This window comes from Opisthocomus hoazin, chromosome 1 (genome assembly GCF_030867145.1).
Source record: "Opisthocomus hoazin isolate bOpiHoa1 chromosome 1, bOpiHoa1.hap1, whole genome shotgun sequence".
NCBI classification, from domain to species: Eukaryota; Metazoa; Chordata; class Aves; order Opisthocomiformes; family Opisthocomidae; genus Opisthocomus; species Opisthocomus hoazin.
This window is the reverse complement of record NC_134414.1, coordinates 17,763,765-17,778,789: the sequence shown is the minus strand read 5'-3', so window position 1 is coordinate 17,778,789 and position 15,025 is coordinate 17,763,765. Positions and strand designations below refer to the sequence as shown.

General features: G+C 42.0%; 1 protein-coding gene across 5 annotated transcripts in view; it reads right to left on the bottom strand.

Annotated features, from left to right (window-relative positions):
* CNTN5 (contactin 5) overlaps positions 1-15,025 on the bottom strand; it is a 745,090-nt gene that overhangs the window by 26,078 nt on the left and 703,987 nt on the right. For all 5 annotated transcript variants that reach the window (XM_075417787.1, XM_075417816.1, XM_075417827.1 and 2 more), the window contains 2 exons: positions 7,031-7,101; positions 3,658-3,892 (listed from right to left, as the gene is read on the bottom strand). In XM_075417787.1, the coding sequence (XP_075273902.1) occupies positions 3,658-3,892; positions 7,031-7,101 (306 nt within the window). The remainder of the gene's footprint in view (positions 1-3,657; positions 3,893-7,030; positions 7,102-15,025) is intronic.

The following is a 15,025-nucleotide window of genomic DNA, read 5'->3' as shown; positions in this document are numbered from 1 at the left end:
GCCTCTTCTGTGTATATCATCCTCACTCCCTCTTTGGAACTGGTCCATGGCTCTCATCATTTCATTTACTTCCCTAAAACATCTGACTTCTCTTTTTCTTCTTTCTTTTCTGTTTGCTTTCTTCCTTTCCTAAGGTCTCCAGGAAAGCCTCCTCCTTCAAACTTTTCTACTGCATTATGCCATCTTTTTCAGAGCGTTACATTTGCTTTTTTGCATCCTGGGTTATCCAGTTAGTTTTGTACAACCTTTTTATCTGCTTCTCCTTTCTGTTCTCTATTCTTCCATTACATTCATCTGCATCTTTAGCTCCTGGATAGCCTCTCTCATGACAGGCACTGCGACTACTCCAACCCCTGCAACAGGCACTGCGGCTACTTCAAAGGGACCAGGGGTGGAGACTGTGATGGAAATATACCGTTAAATTTTTGTAGCCCAGGATTTGAGTTGCATGTTATAGCAACTACTGTAGCAGGAACCACCCAAACCAATGGAGGACAAGCCTTTCAAGAAGCAGTGCAAATACAACAGTGACCCACCCTGAGCTGGCTTTGGTACCCAGTAACTCCATGCAACACACTGTCTTTCCTGTCCTAAGTGACTACCATAACAGACAGATCCCAAACTAATGGACTAAATTCACTCAGCTGACATTTTGTGGACATTTCTGGACATTTTATGAACACTTTCAAGGGTGGTCCATAGACTAAGGGAATGATGTCTGTGCATTATATCAAAGGATGAGAAGGGAGGTGGTGGTTAGTGAGGATGTATTGGATAGTATGGGACCTGAGAATGACATAGATGGTATGGAATAAGGGATGGAGAATGTGGTTGTTTTGGCTGAGTAGAGTTAATTTTGTTCATAGTAGCTAGTATGAGGCTATGTTTTGAATTTGTGCTGAAAACAATGTTGATAACACAGGGATCTTTTGTTGCTGCTGAGCAGTGCTTACACACAGTCAAGGCCTTTTCTACTCCTTGCACCACCCCCCCAGCGAGTAGACTGGGAGTGCACAAGTGACTGGGAGGGGACACAGGCAGGACAGCTGATCCCAACTGACCAAAAGGATGTCCTGTACCATATGACATCATGCACAGCAACAAACCTTGGGGGAAGAAGAAAGGGGGCACTTTTGGAGTGATGTTTTTTTTGTCTTCCCAAGTAACTGCTATGTGTGGTGGAGCCCTGCTTTCCTGGAAATGGCTGAACACCAGGCTGCTGATGTGAAGTAGTGAACAAATTTCTTATTTTACTATGCTTGCATCCACAGCTTTTGCTTTACCTGTTAAACTGTCTTTATCTCAACCCACTGGGGTGGAGTGAATGAGTGGCTGGGTGGGGCTTAGTTGCTGGCTGGGGTTAAGCCACAACAGAGCTGCACCTTGGTGATGTTTCCTATGAAGTCAACAGGCCAATGAAGAAGAAATGTCTTAAAACACCTAGAACCAGTCAGGCTTTTTCACCCCTTTAACTCTGGGTTATCATCGTCATTGATCCTGCAGTAACCACTGGAGTCATATTATCTTCCAAATATCCAACAGAGATAGAGATAAAAGGATTAGCCCCTCTATTTACGTATGAAAAAGTACTGTCTTTTTCTTGTGTTTTATGAGATTCTTTGCTCAGAATGTTGTTTTTTAAGCCCTTTGCCTCAGTCAGAGACACTATGTAATCAGAAGGCAGTCAGTTGTGTTCACAGAGTGGAACATCTTACTCAATACCGTGTGCCAAGCTGCTTGTCTAGGCACAACCCAGAGCCACCACAAATGGGCTCTGAATGTAGACTGGAGAGCACACAATATGCAGCAAGCTGAAATGTCTGTTTTCCTCAGGCTCCATTTTGCCCAGAACTCAGCAGTAATAAACTGTTTCATTATTCCTTTAAATTTTCAGTATATCACCTCAGGTTATTTTGGAGAAAAGCTTTTTATAAATTAATTTTGCACTGTATTGTCACAGCATCCTGTATTTTTTCCTCAAATCTAAGTGTTAGAAAATATTTAGCCCTATAGAATTCCTCTATGAAAGGAAAGTCTAATGTACAGACACATACAGAGATTGACTTAGCAAAGCTATGGTGGGTAGGTACTTTCAAGTAATTGAATTATAATCAGAAAAGTTGGTTTCTACAGATAGTCTCTGGGAGAACAAAGAGAAAGTTAATTTTAGTAATTATTTTAAGATCATTTTTAACATTCATATTTAAAAAAAAGTTAGAAAAATTGATTTATATATTACTGATTATTCAATTTCCAGTCTTGTCCAAATAACAAACAAAAGAGTACTTATTACAATTCAGCATTCAGCTTTTGTTAAAATAGATTTTACTATTTAAAAAAAAAATTAAGGTTTTTCCTCCCTTCCTTTGCAAAACTCTATTGAACTTTCTGATTAGAGTATGAAATTGTTGAAACATCAGCATTGATCTCACAATACCATTTTCCATTGAGGAACAGGGAAGTCAGCTGTAAATTTCGAAGTTGTACTGGACAATTTTTACACATGAAAATGTAATAGTTTTTAGAATAATATGAATATTTGATAATCCTGACCCAAACAGTGGAACACAAATGGAGCACTGGAACTGCTTTTAGCAAAAACAGTGTTTCCAACCTCTGTAATTACTGTGAGAGAATAGTAGTAGATAATCTCTGCTACATCATGGCTTCAAAATTATACATTTATTGTGAGCTAATATGGAATAACTTTTAATGTTCTCCAGCTTTACATGAAGTACCATTATCTTCACACTAGATTTTTGTGAAGTTGGTATGAAATTCCTCCCATGTGTACTAGGACAATACTTTTTTTATTCTCTTAGCAGGAGACAGTGGGATAACTCAAAGATGGTATAGTAAAGAAGAACTGAAGTATATGACTTCCAGTAATGGAACTGCTCAAAATATTCCTCTGGATAACATTTATTTACCTATTGTGTGTGTGGAAATGTCCATACTGTGGCTCCTGACAATACAGAACAACGTCTTTTAGTAATACAAATTAGTCTTTTTTTTCACAAAATACTGTTGAGAGTTATATGAAGTTGACATAGAAATTTTCAAGAAATATTTTTCATTTGCTCTATTGAACTGTTCCTACAAGTTAAGTGGAGTATTTGGGCATTAACATAAATTTGTAATGTTTGTACTAATAAACCAAAAATGAGAGAAAATAATAGAAAAAAATAATAAAAATAAGAACAAAGTTGCATTCTGTGCACTTTTAGCATCCTTTAATCAGGAAATGAACATTCATAAGTGATTTTATTTAGTCTTTGAGCAGTTATCTGAGTAACACATCAAAAATGTATCATGAACCTCAGGAATATTTGAAAATATCATCCTTTCTTGGCTCATTGTTACAGCAGTCCAGCTTAAAGTTTTGACTACAGATTTCATATTAGGGATGAACCTTCAGTAAAAGATTTTATTTTTTGGTTAGGACTGATGTGGCTTGAAGTTTATTTGTCACTTGCTTTCTGGGTAACATTGGCAAGTTAGTTCACCTCATTCTCTGCAAATTTTGTTTAAAGTTACTTAGCACTTCTGCAAAGAATTTGGAAATTCAAGATTAAAAAAACATGGCATAATAGGACACATTATATGAAAATAGTTTAATATAGTTTGTAGTGTACAAGTTAACCATGTTGAACTGACCTCCTTCAGCTGAGCAGATGACCACAATAGGGCTGAAGGGACCATCTCCTTTGTTGTTGTAAACACCAACTTTCACCTCAAAAGGAGTCAGAGGTGGCACACTTTCATCTCTGTAGATGAACTTTGAGGCATCTGAAGACGTCACCATTTTTTCCTTCCAGCCACGTGTTCCATTGGGTCTGAAGGCCACAATATATCCAAATCCTTCTCCATTCTGAAACTCTTCTGACACTGGCTAAAATACAAGGTTCAGATAATGATCAAACATGATTTTACTAATTTAGAAAGCAGTCACTCCAGGGGCTGAGAGTAATCTGGCTCCTTGTGTGAGGGTGATCCCTTACAGTTGTGTTACAGGGTTTTACTTATCAAGCCTAAGAACACAGACGGACAATTGCTTTTGAAGAGGAAGCTTGTAAGAGAGTTTCTTCACCTAATCACTGTCCTAGGACTGAATAAGCTCTTAGGCTCAGAGAGATTTCTTCTTCTGTATCTCGCACTTTGAGGTTAAGGCTTTGACCAGTGGGCTATTATCGGAATAGCCCCTTCCAGTGACATTGTTACAAATATAGAGCAACATACTGTTAAGGACCCCTAAAATATGATGTGAGTGACACTTGATACAGTGGAACTCTCTCGGGTTTTAGGTGACAGCCTGTCTAATTTCTGTATCCAAATGGGGTGTCAAGTCTTAGGGATTGAAGTCTAAGGTTCAGTTTGACATTTAGGTTGTAACGTAATAAATCTACTTGTTCTAACTCTGAACTGAGTCTTAGTGAAAAAAAAAAAATTATTTGCTTTTCTCTTCTCAGTGGATCTGTGAAATTAGCCACTTAAACTGGGACACATTCACCATAAGGAGGCAGTCAGCAAAGGGATTTATCTCTTGAGAGTCTGGGCACTGCAAAAGTTACGTCTTACATGTCCAGCTCAAGGAATGGAATTTTCCATGCTAATTTACTGCCTACTATTCTTATAAAGTCAATGGACTAGTTTAGGAACTGAGTTATATTTAACAGCTGTCAGCATATTAGGCCTGTGGGAAATGCCAAAAAAAAAGGATGTCTAAACTCTCTCTCTTGAAGTGCCCGTCCCAGATCTGCAGCTAATGAACATGTGAATCAGAGCAGGGGCACAGGGGACACCGAATGCTTTCCCCTCCACATTGCAAGTGAATGTGTCATCACCAGGTACCTCAATTGCAGACACAATTTTCTACCTATCCTTCTGAATCTGTGCACTGCACATCCAACAAAAAACACATCATGACTCCAAAGGCAGAGGAGGCAAAAACAAGACAGACTTTGCAATCTAGTGACTTGAGTTGGAAAGCGGGAGCATTGCATCTCTTTGCAAAACTTATGGAGTTGGCAGTAGACAGTCACTACAAAAAACTGCCAGAAATAAACGAGAAGTAGCAGAACCCTAGAATTTCACCACAAATGCTAAATGCACAGTCAGTGAATTAAAGTTGTGTGAACAAAATTTTGTTTGAACCTGCTGAGTATAATGCAGGAGCCTAGGTAGGTTAGTCTTTTCCTGAATTCCCAGAGACCCATACACCATCTCAGTATCTCTTCAGACTTCAAAGTACTTTGTTGAATGCCTATTGCCTGTGTAGGTCAAATAACACTTTCTGGATCCTACAAAAGTGCAGACTGACTATGCTGGAGCTATGCTAGCTTACACTGTAGTTGTGCATAATGGAAATGCAGGGGCTACACCAGACAGCACGGTAGTCTGTAGTGAGTTGAGTGCTCTCCAATGCACTAGGATTAGTTCTGTAGCAGAAATTTCAACACTGACTTTTAATTGCACAGTTTTGTGTGTTCTGTTCTATCTTTTTAATATTTCTTGAAGAGACAGTGACTATAATTAGAAATGGTAGCAATCTTTCAAACAATTAAAAATAGATATTCCTACTTCAGAATTTATATTTGACTCAGATGAAATGCCATGATGATTTTGTAAACTTAATCTGATTAATGACTTTATACAGTTTAAGACCTATGTGAAACAATAGTGTGCTGAAAGTGTGAACACTAGAAAGAACAGCACTTGATGGAAACAAGGAGTTAATCAGATAGAAGGGGCAAGGATCGACACCTTCTGCCTTATTGGCATTTTGCACTCCTTAGTTATGAGTGAAGAAGCATCAGCTGGCTTTTGTGGAAAAAAAAGTCAATGTATGCTGAAATTCTGTTGTGGGAATTGCAAATTCTTAACTGTCTGTTGTATCTGTAGTGCAGGATGGGATACCCATCGGTCTCCAGTTTCTTTTGGGAGAAAACTTCCACGCTTGACAGAGAGGGAGATACAACACACTGCAGTAGTCCCCCACTCCAGTCACCTTGGAAACACTATGAAGACACTTAATATAAATACTACATGCTAATATATCACATTAGGGACTGGGATTAGGCCAGTTTACATCAGATACAGTTCTAACCACCTGATGTTTTTGTTTGGGTTTCTGCAAATTCTCTCCCAATAGGGGAGATGCTGCTGTTTATAGTTATAGACTATAAAGCAAGCTGAAATTATCTCTGTCACAGCTGTCTCAGGTGGCTGGTGTTGGAGAAGGCAGACAGCCTTTTCAGATGTCCTAAAATCTGCTGTTTTAAGCAGTTTGTCAAAAATCTGTGTGTCTCTTACCATCCGAATCTCTCCTCAAGTTGGCTAGGCTAAAACACTTTTCCATTAAAACCCCCTGTCTTTATTTGATGGAAATTTTCTTGGGTTTTCATATGTGTGTGTGCATATATATATTTTTAATCTGAAATTCTTCATGATGAATCCAGAAGTTTTGAAAACTCCCCAAGAAGAGTCTCTGTTTTACTGTGTTCTTTATGATTAGCAGAGAAAGTAACTCCCACTCCCCCAAATGCCCACTGGAATGGTCATACATCTAAGTTGCATCTTGCATCACAAATATCTTCTCAAAATAAAGGTCTATTTCAGGTCTTCAGTTTTATATTTTTATGAAACGTTTAAAATTTCTTTCTTAATTTAAGATTAAAAAAATTTGCAAGGCTTTCCTTGTCTTCCCTTAGCTATTATTACATCTGGCATAGCACTTAATTGATATCCAGAAAAGTCAAATCAACCCAAGCAGTACATCAGGAAGAAAAGACTGATGAGTTAGGACACCTCTGGAGCTGCTGCTAGGTGGGTTAGAGTCACAGTAATGCTCTTTGCTCAAACCACATGAAAATGCACATTACTTTGGACCGTTAGAACATATTAAAAGAACAGTATTTTGTGTTCCTGTTTTGCCAAGATTTGTTGTAAGGAAACCCCACTACAGCACTCTCTGCTTTGCCCTTCAAGAGGTAAACATGAAGCAAAATATTTAATCAGAAAAATCCCTTACCTCCCATGCTATTACTAATTCATGTCGCCTTCCACTTCTGCCACTTACATTAGCTGGAGGTGTCTTTGGAACTGTAAGCAAAAAGCAAAGCAAAGCAAAGCAAAGCAAAGCAAAGCAAAGCAAAGCAAAGCAAAGCAAAGCAAAGCAAAGAAAAGAAAAGAAAAGAAAAGAAAAGAAAAGAAAAGAAAAGAAAAGAAAAGAAAAGAAAAGAAAAGAAAAGAAAACAGAATGTCCAAGTTATTGAAGTTTTCCCCATAGTAATAACCCGATGCAGAAGACATGAGGCTGTTAAATCAGAACAGAAATAACAAACATAGCACTCGGTGGTAAAGAAAATTTGCTCAAGTTTCATTGCAGATAATTCCACAGTCAAGCTGGTAAACTGAAACAAAGCATAAGCTGAGAAGAAAAATAATGTTGGAATAAAGTGCTGCTTAAGCACTATGTCTTCTGCAGATTCATCAAAATTTCAATGTACAGATCGTGTAAGAGATAAAACAGGAATTCTCCTGTTAACATTTGTATTTTTCAAATAGACAATTCAAAATCAAATGTCGGGGAACCTGAGATATTTCAGACTTCAAGTAGAATCTTAGGACGTAATTAATATGTCTCTGCTATTTCCCAGGTCATTAGAGATTTAGAATGTTTTAGTTCTTGTAAATCTATTTTTGTGTGCCTTAAGAGGAAGCCAATTTTCAGAAACTTTAAAGTAACCATCCTGAAACACTCCTTATCTTTTCTTGCAAAATGATGGAAGCAGTGCCACTCACAGTTCTTTAAAAATTCAGACCACCATTATGGCTTTAAAAACACATATGAGCAGCTGATGAAATTCTTCAAAAGAAATTATAACTATCAACATCTGTGTGAATTGAGTTATCATATTTTGTAAACTTTAGAAATCTTAATTGTTGCATTGTAATTGTATAATTTATTTTATCTTACTTAATGCATCTAACGAAGCTCCTAAAATGACTTATATCTTGAGTTTATTTACTGCGAGCAGGTAATGCTTGCATTTCTTATTTGATTAAATACGTCCTAAGATATAAACTTTCTTTTTAGTTCCTTACAGCAGTACATAGGTAATTGGTAGAAATATACTGTGAGGCATTATCTGCTAAGGCCTTGTTGCATGCTGTTTAACTTATTTATTGAGCAACAATGTGCCTTTGAACTATACAAAGAAAACTACGTTTAAATAAATGTACACAGTCCTCTCTATTTCCCGTGTTGATCATTAACAGCTTCAGTTCAATGAAAGTGCAATTTTTACTAGATTCTGAAAGTCCACATAAAATTTCAGAATTCATTTGTGTAGTGTCTTTTTGAACTCTGAACTCACCTTTAAAGAACATGAACCCGATTTTATTTTTTCTCATAAATAATGCAAACCCACAAAGCTTATGAATTGCTTCTGATTTACACTTTTGGAAGTGAGGTAAGAGCCCTTTTATTTTTCCTTCCTTCCTTCCTTCCTTCCTTCCTTCCTTCCTTCCTTCCTTCCTTCCTTCCTTCCTTCCTTCCTTCCTTCCTTCCTTCCTTCCTTCCTTCCTTCCTTCCTTCCTTCCTTCCTTCCTTCCTTCCTTCCTTCCTTCCTTCCTTCCTTCCTTCCTTCCTTCCTTCCTTCCTTCCTTCCCTCCTTCCTTCCTTCCATCCCCCTACACACATGCTAAGTGACATCTTGCCTACTTACTCTCTTCTGAAAGCTCTTGACTTCGGTATAATCAGATGATCAAACTACTTTGCAGTTTAACTTGAGCTAATGGGAAACCAGGCATCCAGGCTGAGCTTGTAGTCCAGGCTCCTCCTGTGAATGCAGAGCCTTGGGGTGGTTCATCCCATCCAAAGATAACTGTCTAAACAATGTGAAGAATTGTTTAGACTCTACTGACTGGAAACCTGAACTAGTTTAAACTAAGACCTACTCTTTACATGGCAAAAAATTACTCAAATTTTCCTCTCAGAAATGGAATTATGCAATACTCAATGCTGAGGAGTTCACGTCCCTAGCTGCAGGGAGTGCCTGAGCCTGGCACTCGTACCGGAGGGCAGCAGACACAACAGATGTGTTCGATGTGACCAGGTAAATGATCTGCTCAGCCTGGTGGCAGAGCTGAAAGAGGAAGTGGAGAGGTTAAGGAGCATCAGGGAGTGTGAGAGGGAGATCGACTGGTGGAGCCACTCCCTGCCCTCCCTGAGGCCGAGGCAGCAGGAGGCGGCTCCACAAGAAGCAGAGGACCCCCTACCCTCTTGCCACCGAGCAGAAAGAGGGACCCTAAGAGACGGGGGGGAATGGAAACGGGTCCCTGCTCAGGGCGGCAGGCGAATCCCATCTTGGCCTCCCTCACCTGCCCAGTTGCCCTTAAGCAACAGATACGGAGCTCTGGAATGTCATGGCCCGGCAAAAGAGGATGGGGGTGAAGGTCCATCTGGGGGGTTGCCTAGGACAAGTCAGTCAGCCCCACGTATTACTGCTGCCCTTGCTAAGAAAAAAAGGAAGGGTAATTGTCATAGGCCTGATATGCCGACCGGACCCATCCCACAGGGAAGTCTGCTGCCTCCCTGGGGCCTGGGTTAGGGATGTTGCTCGGAAACTCACTGTTCTGGTGCAAACTGTGGTTATTACCCCCTCTTAATAATGCAAGTTGGCGGGGACAAGATCGCAGAAAGAAGTCCCAAGGCCATCAAAAGGGACTTCAGGGCACTGGGGCGACTGGTTGAGGGATCAGGGGCACAGGTGGTGTTTTCCTCCATCCTATCAGTGGCAGGGAACAGCACTGAAAGGGGCAGGAAAACTCACCTGGTTAACAGGTGGCTCAGGGACTGCTGCCATCGGTGGAATTTTGGTGTATTTGATCATGGGGAGGTTTACACAGCACCAGGCCTGCTGGCGACAGCTGTCCAAAAGTGGAAAAAGGATTCTTGGCCACGAGCTGGCGGGGCTCATTGAGAGGGCTTAAAACTAGGCTCAAAGGGGGAAGGGGACATCACCTGGCTCATGAGGGATGAGCCCAGGCTTGGCATGCCAGGGTCAGGGGGGAGATCGACAGCCCAGCTCAAGTGTGTCTACACCAGCGCACGTAGCATGGGCAATAAACAGGAGGAGCTGGAAGCCATTGCACAGCAGGATGGCTACGACTTGGTTGCCATCACAGAAACGTGGTGGGACAGCTCGCATGACTGGCATGTTGTTATGGATGGCTACAGACTCTTTAGGAAAGACAGGCCAACAAGGAGAGGTGGTGGAGTTGCTCTGTATGTGAGGGAGCAACTGGAATGCATTGAGCTTTGCCTGGAGGCAGATGAAGAAGGAGTAGAGAGCTTATGGGTTAGAATTAAGGGACAGGCTCATAAAGGTGACATTACTGTGGGTGTGTAGTACAGGCCACCTGACCAGGAGGAGGAAGTTGATGAGGCCTTCTACAGGCAGCTGCAAGCAGCCTCACCATCACAGGCCCTGGTTCTCATGGGGGACTTCAACCACCCTGACATCAGCTGGGAAGACCATACAGCTAGGCACATGCAGTACAGGAGATTTCTACAGAGCATCAATGACAACTTTCTGATGCAAATGGTGGAGGAACCAACAAGGAAAGACACTCTGCTGGACCTTGTATTAACAAATGAGGAGGGACTGGTGGAGGATGTGAAGGTTGGAGGTAGACTCGGCTGCAGTGACCACGAAATGGTTGAGTTCAGGATCCTGTGTGGAGGAAGCAGGGCGATAAGCAGGATCAAAACCCTGGACCTCAGCAGGGCTAACTTTGGCCTCTTCAAGGAACTCCTGAGAGGAATCCTGTGGGCCAGGGCTCTCGAAGGCAGGGGGGTCCATGAGTGCTGGTCACTGTTTAAACGTCACTTCCTCCATGCTCAGGAGCGGTGCATCCTCCTGAGAAAGAAATCTAGCAAAGGAGGCAGGAGACCTGCATGGTTAAACAAGGAGCTTCTAGCGGAGATCAGGTGGGAGAGAAAGGTCCATGGAATGTGGAAAGAGGGACAAGCCACTTGGGAAGAGTACAGGAATGTTGTCAGAGCGGGCAGAGCGACGAGGAAGGCCAAGGCCCACCTGGAATTGAAGCTGGCAAGGGATGTCAAAAACAACAAGAAGGGCTTCTTCAACTACATCAGCAGCAAAAGGAAGGCTAGGGACAATGTGGGGCCGCTGCTGAATGAGGCGGGTGTCCTGGTGACGGAGGATGCAGAGAAGGCAGAGCTACTGAATGCCTTCTTTGCTTCAGTCTTCAGTGCCAAGGCAGGCCATCTGGAATCCCAGTCCCCAGAGGTAAGAGAGGAAGCCTAGAGAGAGCATGACTCTCCCTTGGTCGAGGAGGACTGCATGAGGGATTGCTTAAGCGATCTGGACGCCCACAAATCCATGGGCCCCGATGGAATGCACCCACGAGTGCTGAGGGAGCTGGCGGACATCTTTCTGAGCCACTCTCCATCATCATTGAAAGGTCCTGGAGGACAAGAGAGGTGCCTGAGGGCTGGAGAAAGGCCAGAGTCACTCCTATCTTCAAAAAGGGCAAGAAGGAGGACCCAGGGAACTACAGGCCAGTCAGCCTCACCTCCATCCCGGGAAAGGTGATGGAGCAGCTTATCCTGGAGGTCAGCATCAAGCAAGTGGAGGAAAAGAAGGTTATCAGGAGTAGTCAGCATGGATTCACCAAGGGGAAAGCATGCTTGACCAATCTGATAGCTTTTTATGATGGCATGACTGGCTGGGTAGATGAAGGGAGAGCCGTGGGTGTTGTCTACCTCGACTTCAGCAAGGCTTTCGACACAGTCTCCCATAATATCCTCCTAGGGAAGCTCAGGAAGTGTAGGCTGGATGAGTGGTCAGTGAAGTGGATTGAGAACTGGCTGAATGGCAGAACTCAGAGGGTTGTCATCAGCGGCGCTGGGTCTAGTTGGAGGCCTGTAACTAATGGTTTTCCCCAGGGGTCAGTACTGGGCCCAGTCTTGTTTAACTTCTTCATCAATGACCTGGATGAAGAGTTAGAGTGTACCCTCAGCAAGTTTGCTGACGTTACTAAACTGGGAGGAGTGGTGGATACACTAGCAGGCGGTGCTGCCATTCAGCGAGACATGGACAGGCTGGAGAGCTGGGCAGAGAGGAACCTGATGAGGTTCAACAAGGGCAAGTGCAGGGTCCTGCACCTGGGGAGGAACAACCCCAGGCACCAGTACAGGCTTGGGGTGGACCTGCTGGAGAGCAGCTCTGTGGAGAGGGACCTGGGAGTGCTGGTGGACGAGAGGTTAACCATGAGCCAGCAGTGTGCCCTGGCTGCCAAGAAGGCCAATGGAACCCTGGGGTGCATTAGGAAGAGTGTGGCCAGCAGGTCGAGGGAGGTTCTCCTTCCCCTCTACTCTGCCGTAGTGAGGCCCCATCTGGAGTACTCTGTCCAGTTCTGGGCTCCCCAGTTCAAGAAAGATGAAGAGCTGCTGGAGAGAGTCCAGCGGAGGGCTACAAGGATGATGAGGGGACTGGAGCATCTCTCCTATGAGGAGAGGCTGAGGGAGCTGGGCTTGTTCAGCCTGAAGAAGAGAAGGCTGCGAGGGGACCTAACATATGCTTATAAATATCTGAAGGGTGGGTGTCAGGAGGATGCAGCCAAACTCTTTTCAGTGGTGCCCAGTGACAGGACAAGGCACAACAGGCACAAACGGAAGCATAGGAATTTCCGTCTGAACATGAGGAAGAACTTCTTCCCTCTGAGGGTGACGGAGCCCTGGAACAGGCTGCCCAGGGAGTTTGTGGAGTCTCCTTCTCTGGAGATATTAAAGATCTGCCTGGACAAGATCCTGTGCAGCCTGCTCTGGGTGGCCCTGCTTTGGCAGGGAAGTTGGACTAGATGGCCCCCAGAGGTCCCTTCCAACCCCTACCATTCTGTGATTCTGTGAGTTGCCCTGTGGGGGGAAAAAAAGTACAAAACCAGTCAGTGTTGAACACTGGGATGAATGTTCTACAGTGAAAAGATGCAGATGAAGAATCATCTGCCAGTTAATTAAAATGCATAAATTATGATGTCATCTCTAACGGAGTGTATTTAAACCTTGTTTAGATCTTGCTTTCTAAGATATTTGTCAGTTCAGTTATAAAGATCAATGAAGTTTTTATATAGGTGATCTTTAGTGATGAGAGAGCATGCTGTATTCCTTGAAGCATAGTGAGATGGACTTATTTAAGCAGCAGTGTCCTCTTTCTGGAGTTTTCCTGTTAACAGCTTTGCAGACTGAATCCCTATGTAAATGAATAAATGTTAAAAGAATAAAACTGTCAAAGAAATTAATTTCTTTTACATCAAGGTGAAATGTACATTCACACAGTGAAATTCTCTAAAATGAATGACCATTAAAAGAATAAATGTGTCAAAGGAATAAATTTCCTTTGTGCTGCACCAGAGCAGCACATACACAGTTCGAGGGGGACATTTTGGAATGAGTAACTGTTAATGGGAAGAAAACTATTAAAAGAAAACATTTTTTTTGCCAGGCACCGAGGTTATACATTAGCAGCTCTTTCGGCAGCATCACCTTTATATCAGTGTTATATCTGAATTTACTCACTCATAGCCTAAGTTTATTGCCATGCAATTAGTGACTTCCCAATCTTTAAGCTGTTAAAACTCGGCAGTGACATTCATAGAGATGCACTTGCACCAAATATGCAAGTATGGTGACTAAATTTAACTCCCAGACACAGGATGCATGTGCCTGGGTGACAAAGACATTAGGACCTCTTTTCTTTGGTGTTTATCAAAGCAAAGAAATTCAATACTCTTTCTTCTGAATAAATATGCCTCAACTAGTAGCAAAGAGCTCTTTCCTGTTTTAATATGTTTCATTTAACAAGAAGATGAGAGAACGTCACCTACTGGAAAATGAGTGAATCTTTGGCTTAACACTGGTCTTTAGGATCATAAACTTTGGCTATGCTTAGCTTAATCAAAAGTCTGTAATTCTGATCAAAGCCTTCTCATTAGCCCCCTTGCCAGCTGCCTATTCTCACTTGTCTCCTGGTTTATTCTTAGTCTGTAAGCTCTTTGGGATCAGGTTAACTCTTTTTTTGTTTTGCTTCTTCAGCCAGTGTTAAGTTTTGGAGGTAAAAGACAGGTCCTTCCATCATTCTGGTAAAGCGAACAACAAATAGTAAAAAATGTGTTCTGAAAGACATGATGACAAGACGTGGGTCACAGTAAATAGTGGGTGTATGCTGGCACACGTTGATGTTGAAACCTCCACTTAGGGCAAAAAAAACCAGATATCTTAAAAAGAGTTTGCCAGGAATTTGATTTGAACAGAAACAGCAGGATTTGTTTCTTATTGTTTTCTGTTTTCATGGAAGTATTGTGATAAGCTGAAAATGAAAATTAAATTAAATGCTATTAAAACTTCTCTCCTTTAAACCAAACAAAAAACCCTTTAGCATCTTGTCTAAGAGCAGGCATGAAGAATGTAGCTCTCAGCAGCTGTATTAAGCATTTGACAATGTGCTTATAATATAAATGAAGAAAACGTGATATGGAAAGGTAAAACTTATGCATGAAGCCATGGCCAATTGTTAAATAATTTGTGTATATCTTATCATTACAAGCTAAACATGCATGAAAAGTAGTGGCTTTTGTGTGGGACAAAATGTATGCATCGAACTGATGTTGATGAGGGCTTTGTGCATGGGAGCAGTGGTTATAAAGTGCTATCTGAAGTGCTGAATATTGCTGACAGTGCCGCCTATGTATTTTAAATCTGTATTTAAATGTAAAGTTTGGGGAAGCTGTTGGAAGTGGTAGGTAATACCACAGCTATGAAACCATGAACCTTTGGGGTAGATGTTAACTTTCCTCCCAGAGTTCTACGGTTTCCAACATTTCGAAAACTCCTCTGTGCTTTAGGGTGCTTAAATAAGGTTTTTGGTTCAGAGTTTTAGAAATTCCCCTCTTGTCACTCTGCAAGTCTGATGGATTTTCTGGTTTATTCTTTTTTAAT